At 44.4% G+C, this 23,334-nt stretch overlaps 1 protein-coding gene across 3 annotated transcripts in view; it reads left to right on the forward strand.

Moving 5' to 3' along the window:
• Positions 1-23,062, forward strand: part of LOC147611612 (uncharacterized) — a 40,960-nt gene extending 17,898 nt beyond the window's left edge. For all 3 annotated transcript variants that reach the window (XM_086784681.1, XM_086784683.1, XM_086784684.1), the window contains exon 5: positions 22,662-23,062. In XM_086784681.1, coding sequence (XP_086640807.1) covers positions 22,662-22,780 — 119 coding nt within the window. In that variant the 3' untranslated portion in view covers positions 22,781-23,062. The remainder of the gene's footprint in view (positions 1-22,661) is intronic.
• Positions 23,063-23,334: the final 272 nt, after the last annotated feature.

Here is a 23,334-nt window from a genome sequence, read left to right on the forward strand (position 1 = left end):
ACTTCGTCTGCATGGGACCACAAAGATCACTGTGTATAAGTTGCAACTTTGCAGTTGCTCTTAGAGCCTGATCACGTGGGAAGGAAAACCTGTGCATTTTTCCCAAAATACATCCTTCACAAATGTGATCTGGAGGCTTCTCCATGAGAGGTAGATCTGTAAACATATTATGTCGCTGCATAAGCATAAGACTACCAAAATTTACATGCCCCATGCGAGCATGCCATAACTCCGCATCAACCATAGCTGGAGTAAGAGTGAATGCATGATAAGCAGACTGATCCACTGGCTGAAATGCATCCAACTCATAAAGTCCATGACATAATGTACCAGTAAGCATCAAGGTCAAGGCATTTGCTTTGTCTCTGACCATGCATTTATCATCATCAAAGTGGACTTGCATTCCACAATGTTGTTGGGGTAAAGGCGTTATGCCCACCCTTATAGTGTGTACAAGCCCATAAGTTATAGTACATAGTACACTTAGTACTTTTAATGTACTAAGTGCACTATGTGTACTAGTGCAATATACATGTGTGATAGGGGAGTCACACACTCACTTGGTGAGTTGACTTATCCCCACAACTCTCTCTCTCTCTCTCTCCCTTGCTTCTCTGTGTATGTCTCCCACATAACTCTTAACCCTAATTCTCTCCCATCAACTGGTATCAGAGCAGAGGAAGAGCCACGGGCAAAACTGCAACGCTGGAAATTGACTGTAGAAGAGCACTGTGTGTGGTCGTTGAGACAGCAGGTCTTTGAAGTGCAAGGAGTCAACGTACTGGGCGCAGTCTGTATGTAATTTGGGCAGCGACTATGTGATGGCAGCGCAAGTGTGCAGCCAACCGCTGCCGTCGACCATCAGCCATGAGGAGTAGCCGCAGCGTCAACTGCCGTAAGCTGAGTGTGGAGCGAAGAGGTCCCGTCGGCCACTGCACAATCTGTGCAGCCCGACTACTGAAGCTGAGTGCGGAGCGAAGAGGTCCCGTCGGCCACTGCACAATCTGTGCAGCCCGACTACTGAAGCGTGTAGCGGTGGGTGTAGCGGTGGCCACTAGGCGGAGGCGGCATTTAATTGGCGGGCGTCCATATTCAGGCGAACACGCCTACGAGCCAGCCTCTATAGCCGCCAGCTTTGGTGAGAGCAGGCTCCTGGTGCGGTGAACGTGGAGAAGAAGCGACCACGCATCACGATGGGTTCCGCCTATTCCGCCTGGAGAAGAAGCGACCACACATCATTTTGACTCCACTCCTGGTAGTCCTGGTTGCCTCGCTTCTTCAGCCAGTTACTTTTCGTGCGCCTACCTCGCATGCGCCTGCATCTTAGTCTCCTTTAGCAAAGCAGCTAGGAGAAGCCTTGGCCTGCCTGCATCAATACAGCAGCAGCATATTCATCAAGCCCCCCCCCCCCCCCTCCTGCAACAGAAATCAACCTGCAAATCAGAGAAATTCAGAATTTCATAGGTACTTGCCTTTAATTTTTGCAAATTTCTTATCAATTAAATCAATTGAGCAGGTACAGGTGCCCAATTGCTCAATTTTTGAGCAAAATTGGCAAAATTGGGTGACATTGGTCACAATCAGGATAAATTTGCAGGAAATTGGTCAAATCAGGATCAATTTGCAGGAAATTGGATGTCGAAATTTGGGGCTTTTGATGTAATTGTGCAATTAAGCACTCATACATGCTGTATGATGTGAAAAATCGCACATTTGGACAAAATTGCAGCAAATTGCAGTGCAAATCAAGGGGCTTTTGTGCCGATTTGGTTGATTTGCATGCAGGCAATCGCATTTGATGCTGTGGATAATGTGCTGATGCCTAACAAGCACTCAATGTGCCTGTAAATCAAGGGGCTTTCATGTATTTGAAGTATATGTGGCCAGGGGGAAGCATCGTGAACACTCTGGATGCCTTCATGTGCGCCAATGTACCATGCATGATCAGAAATTGATCTCAAATCAAGGGGCTTTTCAAGTTTGTATGCTTGTTGAGCTTGGCAAAGCAGCAGGCAAGACATTTATGCCTTGAATCCTCAGAAATCAGCTTGCAGTCAAGGGGCTTTTGCCCAATTTCTGTTCGGGACTGTTGTATGCAGTGTACAGGACTGTAAAAGTCTGATTTTCACTCATTTGGACAGCCAGGAGAGCATTTATTGCTACTGTACCTGCTGGTACAGATTTGGCACAGCTTTGTGCATGTTTTGGCATGGCTGTACACTGTTTTGAGTGACCAAAAGGTTCAATTTCAGCTGCTGTACTTGCCGGGACAGGTTTGGTACATCATTGGTGAGCACTTGGTACTGCTGTACAGTACTTTGGAAGGGCAAAAGAGCACATTTAAGGTGCTGTCCAAAATCTGCAGCAACCAGATTTTGGTGTTTTCATCACATAAAGTGGGAGAAAAGTTGCATTCTTGCTTCCGCAGTGGGAGATAAAGCTTGGGAGAATAACTGTGAGCACTTTGTGTGCTTTTGGTGCAGTGATTGCACATTTTGCAGGGAGTCAGGCATTGACAGGTTGCATATTGCTATGGCAACCACAGGTGAGAGCTCTTCATTGCTTCACATCAAGAAGCTTGAAGGCTCGCATAATTATGATATTTGGCAAACCCAGTGCTACAATGTGTTGCTCCAGAAAAAGCAGCACAAGCCTATCAAAGAAAGGGGTGTGATGCCCGCTTCTCTTACTGCTGAAGAGTGGGAAGATATGGATGAGCTGGCAAGATCTACTATCATGTTGTCTGTGTCAGACTCATTACTTTTCAGCATTCGTGAAGAGAAGACAGCTTGGGGAATGTGGCAGAGATTGCAGGACTTGTATGCCCAACAAAGTGCCTCAAGCAAAGTGTATTGGTTGAAGAAACTCATAGGTCTTCAGATGAAGGAAGGGGCGTCTATGACAGCCCATCTCAATGAGTTTAATGGTATTGTCAGCCAAGTTATCAATCAAAAGCTGGCAATGGACGATGAGTTCAAAGCCACTTTTTTGTTATGCACTTTGCTAGAGAGTTGGGACACATTCAAGACAGCCACTAGCAATTCGAATGCTATGCTGTCATATGCAGATGTTGAGGGTGCTCTTCTTCAAGAAGAGATGAACAGGAAAAACAACTCTGTTGGAAAGTCCAATGCAATGAATGCACGTGGGAGATCCCAGCAAAGGGGGAAAAGCCAAGAACGGGGAAGGAGCAAGTCTCGCTCCAAAAAGGATTTGGAATGCCATTATTGTGGCAAGAAGGGACACATTAAAAAGCAATGCTACAAATGGAAAAATGATCAAAAAGAAAAGGGAAAAGGCAAAGACAAAGAGAAAGATGAAGCCAAAGATGTAAAGCCAAAGGGCAAAAGTTGAGTCAAGATCGAAGAAATCAATGTGTCACATGCAGGTGGCAGTGAGGATGAGGTCCTCTTTACGTCTTCACTTGATGCCCATTCACTTCTTACAGGTGGTCATGGTATGCACTCATGGATCATTGATTCAGGTGCCTCCTTTCATGTCACAGGTTGCAGAGACTTGTTTGTCAGGTACACTGCTCGCAATGAAGGAGTGGTTTATTTGGGTGATAACCATGCATGCAAGATTCTTGGCAGAGGTGATGTGAGGCTTGTGTTTTCAGATGGCTCACAGCTTATGCTCCATGATGTCAGGCATGTGCCTGAGATCAAGAAGAATCTGCTTTCTACTGGACAGCTTGATGATGCTGATTATGTTACCACATTTGGTAGTGGAAAGTGGAAGATTAGTAAGGGCTCACTGGTTGTTGCCAGAGGCTCTAAGGTGGACACTCTTTATTTCATGCATGCAGGTGTTTGTCACCATGCTAATGTAAATGCAACCGAGCTGCCGGAAATCTCTATGTGGCATAGCCGGTTGGGACACATGAGTGTCAAGGGAATGGAGCAATTGTCTCGTTTGGGTTACTTGCCTTCTCTAAAGTTTTCAAGTTTTCAGTTTTGTGAGCATTGTATATATGGTAGGCAACTACAGTGCCCCCACAAGAAAGCTCTTGGACAGAAAGATGCTCAGTTAGAGCTTGTGCATACAGATGTATGTGAGATGCCTCAGCTTTCTTTGGGAGGGGCAAAATATTTTGTCTCTTTTATAGATGATGCCACACGCAAGGTGTGGGTTTATCCTCTTCGCTTGAAGAGTGATACATTCTCAGTGTTTCAGAAGTTTGTTGCTCTTGTTGAGAATCAAACTGGCAAAACACTGAAGGCTTTGCGTTCCGACAATGGTGGAGAGTATATGTCCAAACAGTTTCAGGACTTTTGTGATGCTAAAGGCATCAAGAGGGAGCTCTCTACTCCTTATGATCCTCCACAAAACGGGACAGCAGAGAGGATGAACAGGACCATACAGGAGAAGGTCCGTTCTATGTTGTCACATGCTGCAGTACCTCATGGTTTTTGGGCTGAAGCTGTTATGACAGCCGTTCATCTTATAAACAGGTCACCTAACATGAGGCTTGGTGGGAAAGTGCCAGAAGAAGTATGGACAGGGAAGCCTCCGTCATACAAGCACTTGAGAGTGTTTGGTTGCGTTGCGTACGTGCACATACGCAGGGAAATGCGCACCAAACTTGATCCTAAGTCTCACAAATGCATATTCCTAGGATATGGTGACAGAGGTGAAATGGGGTATAGACTTTGGGATCCCATGAATAGAAAGATCATACGCAGCAATGATGTCATTTTTGATGAAACATGCATGTATAAGGAGCCTGCAAGGCAACAGGAGCCTGGCAGAGTCATCTTTGATGATGATGGACATCATGGACAACAACAAAGGGCTGTAAATCAGCCATTACAGCAGGAAAACCAGCCCTTAAATGGTGCTGAAAATGGTCCAAATGGACAGCCAGATATGGCAGAAGATATCCCTATGGATATACCACAGTTGGAGGAGATACCGGGCATGATATTTCAGCCTTATGGCATGGAACAGGAGCCACCAATGGGTGATATGCAGGCTGGACAGCAACCTGCAAATGATGGTCATTGGGTACGGAGGTCCACTAGACCCTCCAGAGCCCCTGACAGGTTTGTTCCAGGGGTTGACTACTTGATGCTCACTGACTGTGGGGAGCCTTCATGTTATAAAGAGGCTTTACAGAGGGCAGACAAAGCTCTATGGGAGCGTGCCATGAAGTCAGAGATGGATTCTCTGCACAAAAATGGAACATGGAAGTTGGTGCATTTGCCTGCAGGCAAGAAGGTTTTGCCATGCAAGTGGGTATACAGGCTCAAAGTTGCATCAGATGCAAAGCCAAGATACAAAGCCAGGTTAGTGGCTAAGGGCTTTAAGCAGGAATATGGTGTGGACTTTGATGAGATCTTCTCTCCAGTGGTCAAAATGACCACACTTAGAGCTGTGTTGGCTTTGGTTGCGCATGATGATCTGGACTTGATTCAGATGGATGTGAAGACTGCTTTTCTTCACGGTGATCTCCATGAGGAGATATATATGCAGCAGCCAGAGGGTTATGCAGTGAGTGGAAAGGAGAAGCTTGTATGCAAGCTGAAAAAGAGTCTTTATGGGCTCAAACAGGCACCAAGAGAATGGTATCATAAATTTGATACATTCATGAAATCTCAGAAATTCAGGAGAAGTGACATAGATCACTGCTTGTACACCAAAAAAGCTTTGGATGGCAGTCTATTGATTCTCATCTTGTATGTTGATGATATGTTGATTGCCGGGAAATCTCGTAAGGAGATGGATACCTTGAAGCAGAGGCTGCATCAGACCTTTGATATGAAGGATCTGGGTGACGCAAATCACATCTTGGGTATGCGGATACTTCGGGACAGAAATCAGCATGTGTTGTATTTGTCTCAGAAGGAATATATTGGCAAAGTTTTGCAGAGGTTCAATATGGACGGGGGGAAGAAGACTAGTACTCCTTTGCCTCCATATGTGAAACTCAGTGCTATGGACAGCCCACAGTCAGATAGAGATAGGGCTGATATGGCCAAGATTCCGTATGCTTCAGCTTGTGGCAGTCTCATGTATGCTATGGTTGCTACTAGGCCGGACATTGCATTTGCAGTGGGAGTGGTTTCTAGATACATGGCCAACCCTGGCAAGAAGCATTGGGAAGCAGTGAAAGGTGTCATGAGATACCTGAAGGGCACACAGGATTTGTGCATTTGCTTTGGCAAACAGGATGCATTAGTGCATGGTTACACGGATTCGGATTATGCCGGTCATCCGGATAACCGGAAGTCTACTACCGGTTATGTATTTACATTCACAGGAGGTGCTGTGTCATGGATATCCAGGATGCAAAAGTGCACAGCCTTATCTACTACAGAGGCCGAGTATATTGCAGCCACAGAGGCTTGCAAGGAGGCATTATGGCTATCTCGGTTAGTGGTTGATTTGGGTTATACAGGGGATATTCCATTGTTGCATTGTGATAGTCAGAGTGCCATCCAGTTGGCAAAGAACCCTGTCTTTCATGCAAAGACGAAGCATGTGGATGTGAAGTATCACTTCATCAGAGAGGTGATAGAGAACAAGCAAATTCAGCTTGTTAAGATTCATACGGATGACAACCCGGCTGATCTGTTGACGAAGAGTTTGCCTCCGGAGCGGTTTGCTCATTGCAGACACTTGATGGGCATTGGATGAGGCCAGTTTCAGCCTTGATATGGCCTTGTATATTATCATGTACATGCTGATTTTTTCTTTTCCTTTACTTAAGGGCACTTTGCCTTTAAGTGGGAGGTTGTTGGGGTAAAGGCGTTATGCCCACCCTTATAGTGTGTACAAGCCCATAAGTTATAGTACATAGTACACTTAGTACTTTTAATGTACTAAGTGCACTATGTGTACTAGTGCAATATACATGTGTGATAGGGGAGTCACACACTCACTTGGTGAGTTGACTTATCCCCACAACTCTCTCTCTCTTTCTCTCCCTTGCTTCTCTGTGTATGTCTCCCACATAACTCTTAACCCTAATTCTCTCCCATCAAATGTGCTAAAGAAGAAATGGACAACAAATTCTTCTTTATCCCTGGTACATATAAGGCATCTGTAAGGCGGAGAATGGAGCCATCAATGGCTGTAAGCTGAATCTCCCCAATGCCACACACTGGATATGAAGCATTGTTGGCACACTGAACAGTTTTGCCAACAGGGGCAGGGCTAACATGACTAAACAAATCCCTGCGAGATGTGATATGCTTTGAGGCACCACTATCAAAATACCAAGTACATGCATGCTCTGTCAAACTGAGTGCCTGTGAAGACCAAGAGGCATCATAGCTGCATGTAAAAAAACAGTAATCCGTGTCCTCAACAAAAGAAGCAGTCTCTGGAGGAGCTTTAGGAGCATCATTAACAGACATCCCAGCTTCCTTTGCCTTCTCTTTGGCAATCCTCTTCCTACATTCCGTGATGTAGTGACCTGGCTTCTTATAGTAATGACATTTGCCCTTCTTCTTGGGCTGTCCATCACCTTTCTTGGCATCCTGTGAAGAACCACCATCACCTGAATTTTGATTTGCACTCTTTGGCTGAGATTTCCCTTTCCCCTTTTGACCTGTAGTAAATGCTTGTTCAGCATTTGTGTTCATATTCATATTCTTCCTCATTTGCTCCTCTTGTAGTAAGAGAGCAACAAGTTCCTGATACTTGAGGGGTTCAACAGCATTCCTCATGCTGAGGTTTAAAGAGGTATGGAAGGCCAAGTAAGATCTTGGCAAAGAGTGCAAGATGGTGGACACAAGCTGTGTCTCAGGAATAATCTCATCCACATTGATGAGTTGCTCTCTCAAATCCTGCAGCTTGTTTAAGTGGCTAGACATATCATCTCCTTCATTCATTTTCTGATTTTCCAGCTCTCTTTTCAAAAATGAGATCCTAGCCTCATTACGAGCAGCATACATCTGCTCCAAAGTCACCCATGCATTCTGTGAAGAGCCAGCTGAACGAATATGAGGTATAATGGACCTCTGAACTGACAATGCAATGAGTGACAAAGCTTGTGCATCCCTGGCATCCCATGTCTTTTGTGCATTTGTTCTCTGAACAGGCAATGGCTGTCCTGGAGCCTGTACCTGTTGTCCTCGTCCACGAGCACCCCCTTGGGGAGGAGTTTCTGGAGCCAATGGACCTGGACGTGGTTCATCACCACTAACAAAATCCCAAAGACCTTTTGCCACAAGCACATTTTTCAGCATAAAACTCCACAAGGAGTAGTTCGTGCCATCCAATTTGTCTTCCTTAGACAAATATGTGAATACATCACTTTGCTGTTGATTTGCCATTATGCTTTACGCACAATGTTGTACCTGTTTACCAAAAAACCCAATAGCAAAAACCCTGATAACAACTGTACTCCACTGAATACAGTCCACCCAAATCTGCCTGCACTCTCAATCCTCTGAATATGCAGCTCAATGCACCAATGACTGAGTAGAGCAGCAAATGGCGTACACAATGCGCCCCAAAAATGCCCAAATTTGCTGCACCCAAACTGTGCAAAAAACCTGTATATTTTCTTGCTAGAAAAACTGCCTGTTGTGCCTGTATATTTTTCACAGAGAAAAATAAGAATGCCCAAAACTCAAAACCTGTAATGCTTACCAGCTCAGATTGCAATACGTATGAGTTGATTGTTGTACTCGTAGACTGTTGTACTGTGCAGGTACTGTACGAAAGCAGTCCTCTGTAAGCAAGCAGGTACAGTACGGATACTGAGGCGACCACAGTACCGTACTGACAAAGTTGACCAGAGTACAGTCGGCGCTGAAGGCGTATGACTGCGCAGGTGACAGGTACTGTTGGCGCTGAAGGCGTATGGCTGCGCTTGACTGTACGGTGGCTGGTACACGTGCGCTGAAGTCGTAGGCAGCGTCTTACAGGTGGCGCACAGGTACTCGGGCTGAAGGCGACGTGAAGGCTACGTGTAGTAACTGTAGGCGGCGTACTATAGTACCCGACTGAAGGCGACTGATTACGGGCAGCAGGCGTAGAGATTATCTGACGGCGCACAGGTGGTGGCTTCGCTTGACTGTAAGGGCTGGTACAGCTTCTGAAGGCGATGCAGGCATTGAAGACTGAATGTACGTTTTCTGTACGGGCAGATGCAGCAAGTGTACGGGTAGTGCTGAGCAGAGCTACAACGGCTCTGATACCAATTGAAGACAAACAGGGTTAGGGTTAGGGTTTACAGAAAGCAATCAGGCGTGGAAACCAAGGAGAGGGAGTGAACACGACTGCTGTATATCTCAATGATAGAAAAATCAAGTACAAGCCACATGATAGTGACCCCTAAAGGATAAGTGTTCACATGTCCGGCCATAAATGTGCCGGGTGGACCAAAACACTTATAAACTGCATATAAGTGAAACTGAACTAAACTGGGGGAAAAAACCTCCACTAACTGAAGTAAAAAGTGCCCCAGTAACCTACTGATGATCACTAGCACTCCTCTGGGTGCATACACAGCATAAAACCCAACAGGGGTGTCCACAGCTCCTTGAAGAACATGCCTGGGTGTGCTCTTAAGCGAGCCAGTCGCTTCGCACCCTCTCTGTGAAACTGAGCTCTGATTCTGTCATCTCTCTCTGGTATAGGCGTGGTGTCCGAAAGCCAGGTGTCCTTTGTCTCCTGCGGGCTAGAGAGAGAGAGATGCTGGAAATTCAGTATATTCATATGGTACAAAAAGGTACTCAGTGCACAGCCCTAGGCTGCCTTGTAAAAAGGGTGAATATCACCAAAATCTGCCCTACTCTAAGGACCCTAAGGACCCAACTCATAAAGAGTTGAATGAATACAACAATGAGCATCTTACGCTTTATATAGGCCTTTGGACTCCTTGAAGAACTGCCCGACGAGCAGTCTTGGCTTTTAGTCAATAAAACGGAGTGCCCCTTGAACTAGTCCAGCCGCCTCTGTTTTGTCGAGCCGCCCACTTCTGTAAGCAGCCGACAACACCATCTTCTCCAAGCCTTCCATCTCTTCCAAGTCCACATTGCCAATAGCACTCTGTGCTCCAAGTTCTAGTTCTTACTCTTTTTGTGGCTACCTCTTTTGGACCAGCATCTGAGAATGTCCATGTCATTTTATGCACATGACAGAGGTGATTCCAGTATTCGTGATGCTGGATGGTCCATGGTTGCATCTTCATTGACTTATCTTCTTCCGTGTTACATGCACTCTGCACTCAGTGCATGGTGACAAAGTGGCTCATCATAAGCAGTGCAACACTTGTACATTATTAGAACCCAGTAGGATGATATTTGTCGTACGTCGTGACCCTATTGTACATCCTCAGTCTAGGGTAAGTCAGGCACAAGCTACGTAGGTCATTCCTCAGCCTTAGTGGGTCAGTCAGTCAATCAAGTCCCTTAACCCACTTGGAGAGAATCATTCATGCATATAGAGTCAGTAGAAGCCTTAGGGTTTGCATCAGAAAGCACTCTGCATCTTGCATAATATGCATTCATATGCCTGTGCATCATTTAGAACATCCCAGAAGCCTTAGGGAATTTACTAGGATTTATCTAGTATTTTTTCCATATTTTATGGTATTTATTTAGCATTTAATGTCATTTATAAACATAAAGTTTATTAAAGTTATGACCAGCCAACTTAACCAACCCCTAACTAGTATAAATAGGCTTGCTCAATGCTTAGAAGAGCATTCAGTCCTCAGAATCCAAGCGCCTCGTATCCTCAGTCCCAGGAGCATCCCCGCCTGCAGCCTCCTACATAGAGGGAAGCCGGCATCAAAGGGTGGACCTCAGCATTGGAGGAGGGAATAGTCCTTAGCATCAGCATTCACCATATCCCTCTCATCCTGAGAAGGATCTTCATCTAGGACATCATCATAGATCTATTTAGATCTCATTGTAACCCATTCATCTAATATAGCTGCATTGCATTGCATTGACACTATTTGTCTATCTCTTAAGCATCATTAAGTGAAGTTTAGTTAGCCTGAGGTTGAGATTACTACGATCAATCCCTCACATGTCACATTGGTATCAGAGCGTTACAGGGTAACCAGCTTTAGATCATTTTCATTCCATCATTCATTCAGTCAATCATCATGTTAATCGCTTCCGCACAGTTAAACCTAGTTCTCAAAATCTTGCAGGCCATCCTTAGGGATTTTCCCTTAGGCATGCATTAGTAACCCATCCATCTGCATTCTTGCATAGCATAAAAATATTAGGGTTGCACATGGCTTGCATAGCAGACATCCTAGCAGTCAGTCTTGCATCTACAAGGCATACATGTTTGCCCATGAATTCTCTGGGGAAGAATGACATCCATCATCAAAGGAGTACATAAAGTTTTGGGCTTCGACTGGCAGCAATAGGGGATTCTCTTCCACATAAGAAGACGGAAGTTTGCTCCAACATCGCCTCAGGAGGTTCAGAGGTTCAGGAACGACGGAGATGGTGGGTGAAAGGACAGACAGGTCAGGGGTGACTCAGGTATTTCCAAGCAGTTTTAGCAGCATTTGCCATTCAGTTCCCACAATAGACAAGTCTATGGCTCAAAGGATTCAACTCCTACAGCTGACCTCAATCCCGACAGAAGAAGTCAGAAGGGGGCAGTGGTTTCAATGGAGAAGGATCATCAAAGGAGTCGAAAGGTTCCCAGGTATACCACCTAGCAACAGTCTAGCAGAGGGGAATGTCACGTGCACACCCATCAGGTGTACAAGTCGCATAGCATCATCAAGCATTAATTAGGGCATTTAAACATTATTCAGGCATTTTCAGCATATGCAAACATATGTTTGGGGCTGTTTTCAGTACCAACATCAGTACCTTAGTCTTCATTAGCATGTAGGGCATTTATTTGCATCAAGTCGGGGCTGTTAGCACTACATTTATGGTATTTATGACAGGATCTTCCAAAACAAAGACTTCCGCTGCATATTACATTCTTACTCTTGCACACTATGAGCTGCAGAGGGGGTGTTAGAATTGTGCATCTCGGTGTTTTGGGGCTTTACCATTTATCTGGGCATTTTATTGTATTTCTCCTATTTATTTGTCCTGTGAGTAGTTGGCCAGCCCTAGAGACAGTCGGCCAGCTCACTCACGCACTATATAAGGAGTTCCCCATTATTCACTCATTCAACCACTTCCCTTGCACATAGTTCAACATCCAGTTGCTCGCCATTGCCATTGCAAAGCTTTACTGCTGATATAAAAGGTGATCTTGTCCAACTCTCTCTATCTCCTTTGCACTCTCTCATATGGTTACTGTTTATGCTTCCGCTTGTGCTATCTCCTTCAGGCATGGTGGTAAATCATCAGTAACAGAATCTTAATATGATCAAGAAAAGCTTGTTGACCAGATGACAATTTGTGCTCAATTGCTTCAATTTTATTCACATAAATCAAGTAAGCTTTTTCACGTTTTCTTGCTGCTCGTTTTGCTTGTGTGTGCGATAATAATGGATGCAATTTATGTATAAGATCACTTTTGAGTATTAAATTTTTATCATTATGTGTAATCCACAGTGTGAGTGTTGTAATCGATTTTTGGACTATACTGATGACGGAAAGACATGCCTAAGATGATATCACTAGTGTGCAAAGGTGCAATTAAGAAATTTCTTTTCTCTTTATAAGGACCATTCATGATTTCTAATTGACAAACCTCTTTAGTGTAGGAGGTATGCACATTAGTATGCACATTAGTAGTGGAAAATATTTAGGTATTAGGGATTAATAAGTGCTAGGCACACTATAGTTTTTGATGCACTTATAGTTGGTTTATAACCTTAGACTCACTTACACATTTATAAAGATACTTGGCACTTTATGATTTGATCCCATTTGGGAGTAAGTTCTTTACTTTTGCCAAGGAATTTCTCATGACCTCTACGTAAGTAATTTCCACTACCAACTCTGTGTAGTCATTTTTTTCTGTGTACACTTTTTGTACTAAGTCAAGCTTTCCATTGTTTCTCAAGGCTTAGAGATAACGGGCAGAAGTGGCAAGTCGAAGGTCGTGTGTGTGAGTAGTGAGCGTTGGTGCTTGGGTGGTCTTTGCTAGACACGTCCACAACAGCCGTAAAAGCGTAGTCATAGCAGGGGTGTATACTTGAAGACCAGCAGCGCGTGTACTACGTGGCAGCGTGTGGCTGTGACGTGACCACCAGAGGCATGCATAGAAGAAGCGCTTGCAAAGCTTGGTTGTTCCTTCGTGGCCTTTATTCTTGGCGTTTGTAGCCTTGCTTCTTGGTTGACTTCACCACGCAAGCCCAAACTTTGTACGAAGTTGGTCGACTTCAGCTCGTGTGTCGAGTCTCGTGGACTCACCTTGTCCACACATAGTCCGCTTACAGAAGACTGTGTATGTTGCTAAGAAACAGCAGAGAAGACCCGCAGAAGTGAAGGGGAAGAAGTAGTGAAGACTTGCAGAAGAAGTTGAGGACTAAGGGCCACACCGCCTTCAGTAGAGAAGAGAAAGACGGACACATACTCTGTCGTGATTCTGCATCAGAGGTAGGTCTCTCTTTGTGAGGTCCACGTGCAGAAGAGTAATAGGTCATACAATGCATGGGGAAGTGTGAAGAAGTGTACGAGTGGAGAAGTGTGCATCAACAAGAGTGCTTGGCCAAGCCATCAAATATTTTTTACTTGGTATATTGCATTCCATTGTTTTGTGCTGCAGCCTGCAGATCATTATACATGCAGGCATACAGGTCTGTGTTTGGGATTTTTTCCCTAGCACTTGAATTTGCAGTATAGCAGTGGGATTTTTTGCATTTTTGAGTAGTGATGGCACATGCACAAGGTATTGAACCAGGAGGATAAGTTGGATGGAACCAACTACTCCCTATGGAGTTTTATGATTTGGAATGTGTTGGTAGCCACGCCCACCAACACTCCAGCCATCTACAGCTCAGAGGACAGCTGCACAAAGGGTTGCAGATGTACAGGTTGCAGATCCTCCTCCTACGTAAGAACAAAGGAGGTGGGATTCTCATGATGCACAGGCTATGTCTTTGTTTGCCTTATCAATCAAGAGATCTATCATACCACACATATGGTCTTGTAGATTTGCCAAACAAGCGTGGGACACTTTGGATAACATGTATCAAACGAGGAATGAAGCATAGGCTGCATATCTCAAGAAGCAACTTGATATTCTTGAGATGCATGAGGGAGATTGAATGACAGAGCATCTCACCAAGGTCAAGGATTTGATGGAACAACTCTTGAACATTGATGAAGTCATACTAGATCGGCAGTTTGTATTGGCACATATGCTATGAGTAGTGCCACATGTGAACATGGGCTAACCAAGGGCACTTTTGTCCCTTTGGGTTTTTCCCCTTGGATATTAGGTGTGAAAGGACACCACTTATTTATTGTATTTTGATATTGTGGAGTCAACTCCCAAGCTCCACACATGGTATGTCATCTTCTTTGTGTGAGCATCTCTCTTGAGAGTGCTTGCTGCTGTTCATTCTCTGTGTTCGTGTTTGTGTGCAACCCTAACCCTAACAGTGGTATCTGAGCTGGGTTGCAGCCTTTTGCACGTGAGTTCCTGGAGTTTCCGACTCATGGTGTTCTGCGCGCTTTCGTCCAGCCACGACTCTACTATTCCGTCACCTCTGGATTTCCGTCCCTGGTGCTGTTGCTCCGTTGCCCCCTTCAACCATCTCTGCGCCGCCCATGTGCCGCTCCTTAGCTGGTTTCGGCCTCCAATCTGGGCGGCACTAGTGCCGAGGGCTCAACCCCTCGGCGGCGCTCACACCACAAGAGGCAGCGCTTGGCGTAGCTCAGCCACACTTGTGGCTGATGTGGAATTTGATGGATTTGTGAGTTTTTTTGGGCCTTTGTTCCGTCGTCGTCCTAGTTCTGTTCGACATTCTCTTGTTGCTGGTTCGGTTTCGCGCCGTGGCCGCCACGTCTGCTGTAGCTCGTTGCCGGCCACCGGCGGCTTCCGTCCAACATCAACGGTCTGCTTGTGTCTTCCGACCAGCAACAACACTTCAACAGACGCCTTCCAACCAACAGCAGCACATCTATTGTGCTGCCCGCCGTCTGCATCTTCATTGTCATCGACTATAGCTCCCGCCAGTTCCGCCTGGAGAGTCCCGCCATCCGTTGTTGCAGTTGGGGACCCACGTGAGCAGTTCCTGCCTCCGCTAACCCCTGCACGCCTTGCCCATCTTCAGTCCACCGCCTCCACATCTTTAGTTCACTGCCTGCAGCAAGCAAGCTAGCTTGTATAGCAACACCTGCCTCTCTGCAAAATCAGCATTCCAACCATTTAGGTAACTGATTTTTTGGTTCACTTCAAGGGGCTTTTGTGAATTTTATGCTTCATTGCAAAAATCAAGTGTGCAAGCAACAATGCAGGGCAACATCTCGGTGTAGGAAGAAAATTTGGAGATTTTTTCAGAATTTGGGGATTTTTTAGAATTTGCAGAATTGCAATTATAGGACAGAGAATTTGGGGTTTTCTTAAAATCCATGCTTAATTGCACAATTAAAGCTCATTGGTACATAGATTTTTGGGGCTTTTGTGAATTATGTGCAATTGACACATAAATCAGTCCATTGGTGCTCAAAAATTTGGGGATTTTCAGCATTGCTTATCTGTAGCCTTGTATTCAGAGCAAAACATTTGCACAGGACTTTGTGGTTGCTTGGCATTGCAATCCGGTGCGTTTGGGATTTTGCCTGTCGGTGCTTTTTATAGCATTTTTGGTTGCACATGTTTGCATCTCTCTTGCAAGAGATTTCAACACATGACTTGAAATACGATCGATATATTCAGGGTTTTGTCCCAAGAGGACAAATTGGATGGCAGTAATTATCCCTCTAGAGTCTCATGGTCCGAAATATTCTTGTGGCCAAAGGCTTATGGGGTTATGTGTCGGGTGAAGATGTATGCCATGTTGACATAGCACCTGACACGCCTGGCCGTGGTGCTCAACAAGCTGCAGTATCCACTCCACCATCATAGGAGCAGAAGAGATGGGATACTCGTGATGTCCAAGCGATGGCTTTGATTGCTTTGTTAGTAAAGCGATTAATCATACCGCATATTCGGTCTTGTAGGACCTCACAACAAGCTTGGGATGTACTTGAAACCATGTATCCGGCAAAGAATGAGGCCAGGGTTGCATTTCTCAGGAAAGAGCTTGAGAACTTGGACATAAATGAAGGTGATAGTATGGCTGATCATTTTACGAAGATCCAGGATCTTCGGGAGCAGTTGCTCAATATTGATGAGGTCATTTCTGAAAAGGAGTTGGTTTCCAGGACACTATCATCTTTGCCAACCAGAAGCCTACTTGAACTTCCACACATCGCTCACTCTATCTATGCGGGTAAACCGGGAACCAATCTTATTTGAAGAGTTGATTGGTTTGTTACTACAAGAGGAGCAGAATCGGAAGACCAAATCTTCTAGCATGCGTGGCAATGATGGGGCTTTTGTTGCCCAAGACAAGGCAAGGGAAAAGCCAAGCACAATTGCCAAAGGTTGATTCGGGACATCCTTCACAAAATGCTAAAATGATGTAGGCAAGCCCAAGAAAAAGGGCAAATGTCACTACTGCAAGAAGCCAGGTCATTACTTGAATGAGTGCAGAAAAAGGCTTGGAAAGTAGAAGAAAAAAGAAAGCGGTATGATTGTAGATTCTTCTTTATCACTTGCAGTTAAAGATGATGCATCAGTAAATCTTGTGCAGGATGAGTGGACTTTCCTTACTTGCAGTTATGATGCATCATTGGAGCATATGTATCTCAGTGTCAATGAAAGACACGACACATGGTACTTTGACAGTGGTACTTTTAAACACATTACCTCACGGAGGGATTTGTTTAAGAAGCTTATGGCTGCCCCTGAAGACAAGCAGGTAACATGTGCAAACAATTCTTCTTATCTAGTTCAGGGTATTAGTGAGGTGATCCTCACAACAACAGATGGTGTAGACTTATGTCTTCCAAATGTATTGTATGTGTCAGGGATTAAGAAGAACTTTCTGTCCGTCTCCTCTTTTGCTAAATGAGGATATGCAGTGAACTTTGAGGACGATAGATGCATAGTGAAAGACCGTGAAGGTGGCTATGCATTGGTCACTTCCGGCACATTGTACCATGCGTTATATCAGGTTGACAGGTTTGACAGGAGAGAGCATGATGCTCATGTGGTTACCACTCTTACACGTGCCATGTACGAGGTAGAATTGTGGCATGCTAGGTTTGGGCATGTGAATTATGGTAGTTTGATGCTATTGCAAAGGCATAACATGATACAGGATATGCCTCATGTAGAACTGCCACCAAAACATGTATGTGAAGGGTGCATATTGGGTAAGATGCGTAGAAATGCATTCTCAAGAGATGGATCAACAAGGGCTGTTCGGAAATTACAGCTTGTGCACAGTGATGTGTGTAGTCCTATGCGGACACCATCTTTTGGAAAGCATCTATACTTTGTAACCTTTATTGATGATGACTCTAGATTTGCTTGGGTGTATCCCTTGAAGGCAAAATCTGATGTATTTGCATGTTTTTAGCATTTTGTGGCACAAGCTGAAAATCAAGGGGGGGTATACACGTCCATTACTTTTAAAGCTTTTATTGGAGAAAAAGGCATAGAGCATCAATGCACGACGTTATATTCTCCTCAGCAAAATGGTGTTGTTGAGAGAAAGAACAATTTGATGGAAATGGCTAGATGCATGGTTAAAGACAAAGTCTTCCCTCACAAATTCTGGATGGAGGTAATAATGTGTGCTACATGTGTTGAATAGATGCCCTACCAAAGCATTGAAAACCATAATGCCATATGAGGCCTGGCATGAAAGGAAACCTAAAGTTGATCACTTTTAGAGTTTCTGGATGTATAGCTTATGCACATGTACCTTAGCAATTGAGAGGTGAGCTTGATGACAAAGCAGCTAAGGGCATATTTGTGAGTTATAGCAGTGGTAGTAAAGGCTATCATCTCTTTAATCCTTCCACACAAAAGATTTTGGACAGCAGAGATGTTGTATTTGCTGAAAATTCAGACCAACCATTGGCTGAATTTTTTGGGTAGCCACCTTCGGGCCCACTTAACATGTTTGAAGGACTTCTCCCATTGGGAATTGATGGCTTAACAGATTAGCCATCAACTTTGCCTAATGGACAGCATTTGGGTACTCAAAATCAGCCATTACACCTCAAAATAAAGCAGTGGCGCAAGAGTGGACAGCAACAGAAGAGGCTAGAGTTGTGCCTCGTTGGCTGCTCCGCACTTTACAGGAGAGCAAACTTTCAGCTCCACTTGGTAGAGCAAGACTTGGGCTAGTTCACGTAATGCAAGAGAACACGTTGATGTTGCTTGCATGAGTACACTTTGTGATGCAAAGGAGCCAAATTCATTTGAAGAGGCTCATGAGGATGAGCATTGGATGCAACATGCAAAATGAGGTGGATTCTATCCATAAAAACAGCACATAGGATTTGGTAGACTTGCGTGCTGACAAGAAGCCCATTGGCACAAAGTGGGTTTACAAGTTAAAAAGAAAGTCTGATGGTACCATTGATAGATACAAGGCCAGGCTAGTGGCCAAAGGTTATGCCTAAAAAAAGGGCATTGATTATGATGAGACTTTCGCATCTACTTCTTGTATGGCCACAATTAGATGTGTTGTTGCATTGGCTGCCCATCATGGATGGAAAGTGCATCAATTGGACATAAAATCAGATTTTCTCAATGGGGATTTGCAAGAAGAAGTGTATATCCCATTGGTTTTGTGATGCATGGTCATGAAAACAATGTATGCAAGCTTTGAAAAGTACTTTATGGTCTCAAATAAGCTCCCCGAGCTTGGTATGAGAAAATACATACTTATTTGACCACCCTAAGGTGAAAAAGTACAATAAGGTATGGTAAGGTACACATTCAGGTACGGGTTAAGATTTTGAGGTACGCTAAATACGTAAGGTCTGTAAAAACATAAAAAATATACTATATAGTGTACATATATATACAGAAAAATGAATGAAAAAACAATTCATTTCTGAATATTTAACAACACAATTACTAAAATGAGAGCTCCATCTGTTAACATGTTTCCTTTGCTATCATACATCTTTGGCTCTGCAGCAATGGCGATGATTGCAGCGGCTGGCACCGCATCATCATCATCTCTCGCTGCAATGAGAGGAATGGCTATGTTCGCACTTTGCATAAGTCGACTAAAATCGGCAACAGTGGCCGGCCTAGGGTTTTTTTTGGCCCAAAATGTTTTTAAAAACTGCCACGTACTTCCCAATGAGGTGATAGCTCAAGCGGTGAAGGTGTTTGCCTAGGACCAAGAGGTCTTGGATTCAAAACCCCCCTTGGTGCTTCCTCGGCCGCATCGCCTATAGGTGGATAAATAAGCGGCTATAGGCGGGTGCTTAGGGGCGGTGAAAAATGGATAACTATGGGAGGATCTTGGGCCAAAGGTCAGAGAGGGGAGGGGGGGGGAGACTTGCCACGTACAAATCCATACAGTACGGTATAGTACCGTACTGTACACTAAAACATACCTTATAATTAGGTACGTCGTGTTTATGCAACCTCGGACCACACAGGGATTTCGCAATAGTCCAACAGAGAGCACCCTCTATGTGAAAGAGGATCATGACACTTTGATTATGCTCATTCTTTATGTGGATGACATGTTGCTAACTGGGAATGATCTGGATAAAATTTCAGCATTCAAAGCTGAATTGCAAACGTCATTTGAGATGATAGATTTGGGATTGTTGCATTATTATTTGGGCATACAATTTGTGTAGACAGATGTTGGGATTTATGTACACTAATCAAAGTACATTCAAAAGCTGTTGCACAAATTTGGGTTTCAAGATTGTAAGCCCATCTCTACTCCGATGGAGCCAGGGTTGAAATTGAGCATGTATGATGTTGGAGAGCCTTTTGATATGAGTGTTTACAGCCAAGGAGTGGGCTGTTTCATTTACTTATGCAACACACGCCTAGATATTCACTTTGGGGTTTCCCAGTGTAGCAAATTTATGCGCAGCCCAAGTACAAGCATTGGCAAGCAGTGAAGCGGATCTTCCGCTATCTTTAGGGCTCCTTAGATCTTGTGTTGGTATATCTCGAAAAAGGGGAGGGAGGGGGGGGGGGGGTAGCTTGCAATTACATGCTTACCCCTTTTGGGCAAGCCAAAGGCCATGGAATTTGTACAGACATATACACCTTTTTGTATCGTATGAATATACTGAATATACAGCCATCTCTCTCTCTCTCTCTCTCTCTCTCTCTCTCTCTCTCTCTCTCTCTCTCTGGCTCTCGCTCTTTGTCTATGTTGATTGTTCTTGCATCAAGAGTTCTTATGCAGCGCTAGGGCTGAAAGAAGTCTATCAAAGCTTCCGCATGTGACTTTGGTATCAGAGCATTAGGCAGAGCTATGCTAAGTACTGTTGGCGTCCTAGAAGAAGTGCAAAGGTCCAAGGAGAGTAACTCAACATGTGTCAAGACCCCAAAAGCTGGTTGGTGTTAGGCAAACCCAAGGGGAGAATATCATGAGAGTCGGTAGCAAGATGGGGCTACCAAGGAAGGTTTTTATGGAGAAACTCCAAGGGATGATGGTCATCCAAGTGGTGGAGCCAAGGGTGCCAGGATTAGTTTCAAGAAGGATGATTCATGTTTGTGTTCAGGGACAAGGTGGAAGAGATGGACAGATCTCTACACTAGATTTGCAGTGGAACTAGAGACATGGCAAGGTTTTTAGTGAAAAGGTTGCCAAGAAAGGAAGGATGACAAGTATGGGAGACCATAATGTGGAGACATAGGATGATGACAAAATTGTGGAGGTTGGAATCCCGTCATCAAGTTTAGTAGGAGGGGATGTCATGTGCATGCACATGGACATGCCTAGCAGATAAACAATAGATTAGGACACTAGTCAGGCTTAGATATTTGCAGAAGAAGCCTGACTTGATGAGGACGGCAGTCGGCCATGTGGATTTGAGCTTGCAGATGACGCATATATATTTATTGCTGTCCATGGAACTAGCCGACAACAAGTGGGCCATTTGATTTCGTACTCCAAAAGCTTATAAAAAGACATAGCATTGTTCGTGTTTCTTCATCTCTCTCCCATGTGGAGATAGGTCCTAGGTATGAATATACTGAATATACAGCCCTCTCTCTCTCTCTCTCTCTCTCCTCTCTCTATCTATGTTGATTGTTCTTGCATCAAGAGTTCCTATGCAGTGCTTAGGGTGGAAAGAAGACTATCAAAGCTTCCGCATGTGACACTATCATGAATAAGAGAATTCACATGAACATTGCTATGTTTCACAACATCACGTACAAAAACCAAATACAAAGAAAGACTCTTTTTCATTGCATTATTGATTTGTACGTGAGATACAATGGGGATGGTCTCTCCCGCAATGCTTGCATCTATAAGGCACTCTCGAGTTTTATACATAAAAGCTTCTTTCCAATGAGAGGAGTGATCTTCACATCCTTTTGAGCAAATTCACATAGCAAATGCAGAACATGCATGTATTTCAAGTCCCATGTCTCCCACTTCAATCCCCAAGGCGGCAACCATTTTAGAGGAGATGGAAGTATGGAAAAATCTTTGAGTTGTCCCCATGCTTTCCATAACCATTCTATCTTTGCTTGCAACCTTGTGGAGTATCATGAGCCAGAGTTGAGTGCTCCAGCAGATGAGGATGCACCTGAGTCGGTGGATGATGGAGGATTATAGGAGGTCTTGGTACTGGAGCAGTCTGTTTTTGCACCAATACAACCGTGGTTCTTGTCGGAAGCAACTGCAGTATCTCCTCAAGTTCAAAGGGCTATCCGATCCAACAAGCAGTCCAGTTTGATGAGGATGAGTTCACAGATGAGTCTTGCCCTGGGTTGAGAGCTTATTATGAGACCATGCAATTGAGGACACTGTTAAGAGCTTATCAGGAACTGAGGACAATTGCAATGCAAGTGGGGGAAAATGTGACATACCTATGAGTATGAAGGGCACTTCTCCCGAGCTTGGAGCGGCCAGATATCAGGTAGCAAGAGCCAGGTAGCATGCGCAGGCTATGGGCTGCATTTTTGACAGGCGCCAAGCTATGTGGCAATCCTCAGCCAGAGGACAGGGCCATACAGGTCATGGGCAGTCATCTATGGTGGTTGACAGCTTATAACCAGGCTGACGAGCACCTACTGGTGCTATGTATATGCATATTGGAGAATCTCCATTTTCATCTGCATTTCTCAGTGCTAGTCTCTCTACATAGCGTTTCTCTGGCTGGCCAAGGAGTCTTCAGCTGGGTGTTGGGCTGTGAGTTGGCACCTACATTCTCAGCCACCTTCTGTACCGGAAATTCAGTGTAATACTTCTTTCTTGTACAGAATACAGATCCATTTTTTAGGACTCTTGTGTGTGCTGTGTGTTTGATTTCGCTGATCTCTTCTTTGTCTCAATTCTCAAACCCTAGCACATAGGCACAAGTGTTCTACAATTTTCATAGGCATTTGCTTCATGAGCTTTGCACATGGTGTGATACAGAACCTTAACAGGCCTGTACAGAATTATTAGTGTTTTATAAGGATGTTTCAGAGTTTTTTTTGTGAAGTGCATTCTTTTTTTTGATGGTGGGTGCTTATTTATTAAATTGGGAGTTTTTCAGGAGAACGTTGTTTGGTGAAGAAAGAAGGTAGCCCAGCTGGGATTGTTACACTTTTTGCAGCAGCTATGGCAGCCATGTTCTCGGCTGTGTTATATGAAACCATACGTTGGCATGGTTAGACATTGCGAAGCAAAGGCTAGGCCAAGCAGAATATTAGTGTCTGGGTTCATCTTATCGTATTGTTACTAAAACTGGATGGATGCATTCTGATTGTACAAAAACTTCAGGAGTACACAATTACCGTGGAGGCTGCCTGTAAATTTGGCTCAAGGAAGTCTGATCTGTACATAGTTATAGCTAGCATGCAACAGAGATCCTGATTGTGTGTATGAGGTGAGTTTCGTATTTGTATAATGCCACATTTCTGACGAAGTTGTGAATGAGTTTTTGTAAGATGCTTCTATTATGTGTCTATTCTTGTCTTTGTGTGTGTGATTGTGCCCATATTTTGAGAGGTCCTGGGCAGGGGTCCTATAATGAGCTTTTGAGCATTCTACTAACGTGAGACCAAAAGTGATACAATGGTACCACGGATAAGTGGAGCAGTGGAAAACTGAAAGAAAAGGTAATCAGCAGATGATCCTGTGTAGAGTGAGATATGCAGTGTTCAGCTAATGACGATACTTGCCTCAGGTGGGACCAATGATGTGGAGGGAATGTTGGACCTCTGTGA

Source organism: Cibotium barometz, chromosome 47, assembly GCF_041138505.1.
Source record: "Cibotium barometz isolate CiBa-2024 chromosome 47, ASM4113850v1, whole genome shotgun sequence".
NCBI lineage: Eukaryota > Viridiplantae > Streptophyta > Polypodiopsida > Cyatheales > Cibotiaceae > Cibotium > Cibotium barometz.